This window comes from Penaeus vannamei, chromosome 10, assembly GCF_042767895.1.
Source record: "Penaeus vannamei isolate JL-2024 chromosome 10, ASM4276789v1, whole genome shotgun sequence".
NCBI classification, from domain to species: domain Eukaryota; kingdom Metazoa; phylum Arthropoda; class Malacostraca; order Decapoda; family Penaeidae; genus Penaeus; species Penaeus vannamei.
The window spans coordinates 17,688,016-17,690,676 of NC_091558.1; the positions used below are offsets into that span (position 1 = coordinate 17,688,016).

General features: G+C 32.0%; 1 protein-coding gene across 6 annotated transcripts in view; it reads left to right on the forward strand.

Moving 5' to 3' along the window:
* LOC113813771 (transcription factor ets-4) overlaps positions 1-2,274 on the forward strand; it is a gene marked incomplete at its 3' end in the record, with an annotated part of 49,863 nt that extends 47,589 nt beyond the window's left edge. For all 6 annotated transcript variants that reach the window (XM_070126405.1, XM_070126404.1, XM_070126406.1 and 3 more), the window contains 3 exon segments: positions 964-1,386; positions 1,903-1,932; positions 2,064-2,274. In XM_070126405.1, coding sequence (XP_069982506.1) covers positions 964-1,386; positions 1,903-1,932; positions 2,064-2,274 — 664 coding nt within the window.
* Between the last annotated feature and the right edge of the window lie 387 nt (positions 2,275-2,661).

Here is a 2,661-nt window from a genome sequence, read left to right on the forward strand (position 1 = left end):
TAAACAAATAAATAAAATAAACAAATAGATAAAATAAGCAAATAAATAAAATAAACAGATAAATAAAATAAACAAATAAATAAAATAAACATAAATAGAATAAACAAATAAATATAATAAACAAATAAATAAAATAAACAAATAAATAAAATAAACAAATCAATAAAATAAACAAATAAATAAAATAAACAAATAAATAAAATAAACAAATAAATAAAATAAACAAATAAATAAAATAAACAAATAAATAAAATAAACAAATAAATAAAATAAACAAATAAATAAAATAAACAAATAAATAAAATAAACAAATAAATAAAATAAACAAATAAATGAAATAAATAAATTAATAAAATAAACAGATAAATAAAATAACAAAATAAATAAAATGAACAAATAGATAAAATAAAAAGATAACTAAAATAAACAAATAAATAAAATAAACAAATAAATAAAATAAACAAATAGATAAAATAAACAAATAAATGAAATAAACAGATAAATAAAATAAACAAATAAATAAAATAAACAGATAAATAAAATAAACAAATAAATAAAATAAACAAATAAATAAAATAAACAAATAAATAAAATAAACTAATAAATAAAATAAACAGATAAATAAAATAAACAGATAAATAAAATAAACAAATAAATAAAATAAACAAATAAATAAAGTAAACAAATAAATAAAATAAACAAATAAATAAAATAAACAAATAAATAAAATAAACAAATAAATAAAATAAACAAATAAGTAAAATAAACAAATGAGTAAAATAAACAGATAAATAAAATAAACAAATAACTAAAATAAACAAATAACTAAAATAAACAAATAACTAAAATAAACAAATAAATAAAATAAACAAATAAATAAAATAAACATAAATAAAATAAACAAATAACTAAAATGAACAAATAAATGAAATAAAATCCCTGACTTTGACCTCTTTCCGACAGCCGTCCAGTACCCAACCTTAACCACAGAGGACTCCACCTACACAGTCCTTCAGCCCCGCCTCTCGAGTTCTCCTGCAGGCTCTTTCAGCCCTCCCAGTTCCTTCAGTCCAGTCGGATCCTTCAATCCTATCGATTCCTTCAATCCTATCGATTCCTTCAATCCTATCGATTCCTTCAATCCTATCGATTCCTATAGCCCCGCCGATCCCTTATATCCTGCTGGCTTCAATACTTGGCCTCCGGGAAATACCGCCTCTCACTCGGCCAGCTTCAGCGACCTGGCTTCAGCGAGATCCAGCTTCTCTGATTTTTCGAGAGGAGGCGAGGCGTTCGAGGGCATCCACTCGAATGACATAGAGTCCTCCTGTTCCTGCGACGAAATCGAGAATTTGTCGCCGATTCAGGAAACCCCAGAGGATACAGGTTCGTGTTTTGGGCGGTTCCTTCTCCCAGGTTCCTTTTGGTCCTTTCTCTGTCTCTCTCTGGGTCTGTTTACGGTTTAGTTTTTAGTTTTTTTATTTTGCCGTTTGGTTGTCTGGCTGCCTATCTATCTATCTATTTATCTATCTGGCCCCCTCTCTTTCTTTTTGTTTATCTATCTGGTTATTTATCCCTTCCCTTCTCTTTCTCTCTCTCTCTCCATCTATCTATATATCTATGTCTTTCTCATTATACAATTTTGTGGTATCTCTATCTATTTATCTATCTGCCCCCTCTCTCTCTCTTTGTTTATCTATCTGGCTATCTATCCCTCTCCTTCTCTCTCTCTCTCTCTCTATCCATCGATCTATATATCTATGTCTTTCTCATTATAAAATATTGTGCATATTGTTGAGGATTTCCAAGAATCATTTTAACCAATGGTGTATAACAACTGTGATGTTTCCACGTTTTTATTTTTCATTTACTTTAATTTTCGTCTTTCTTTTTGCTTTCTAGATCAAGCAAACAAATCACCAGAAGAAAGAAGTAAGTTTATCCATCAAACATTTAACATATTTGACTATTTGTCTATACATTCCTCTTCATAAAATTTTCCTTTCTTGTTTACTTCCTACAATTCTCTCTCTTTATTCACCATTCCCCTTTCGCCCATTTAGGAAGAAGAAGAAAGGAAACCGGGCCAAAAGTGTGGCAATTTCTCTGGGAAAAGCTGCACGACCCTTCCTGCAACCCTTCCCTGATCAGGTGGGAAGACCAGCAGGAGTACTGCTTCCGACTCGTCAAGCCACACGAACTAGCGAGGAGGTGGGGCCAGAGGAGACGAGCTGCCAATTCTCTCTCGTACGACTACTTCGCGCGCGGTGTCAGGTAGGGATTGGGGTCGTTGGGTGGTCGTTCGTCGTGAGTGGTCGTTGGGATTAGTTTTTTTTTCCTGTGCGTGTGTTTATTTGTGTCTGTTGATCTGTTTTGTTTTGGATTTGTTCTGTCTTTGTTGTTGTTTCTGGCTGGCTTTCTTTCTTTCTTTCTCTCTTTCTCTCTCTCTCTCTTCTCTCTCTCTCTCATTCTCTCTCTCTCTCTCTCTCTCTCTCTCTCTCTCTCTCTCTCTCTCTCTCTCTCTCTCTCTCTCTCTCTCTCTCTCTTTCTTCTTTCTCTTTCTCTCTCTCTCTCTCTCTCTCTCTCTCTCTCTCTCTCTCTCTCTCTCTCTCTCACTCTCTCTCTCTCTCTCTCTTCTCTCTCTCTCTCTCTCCTCCTCTC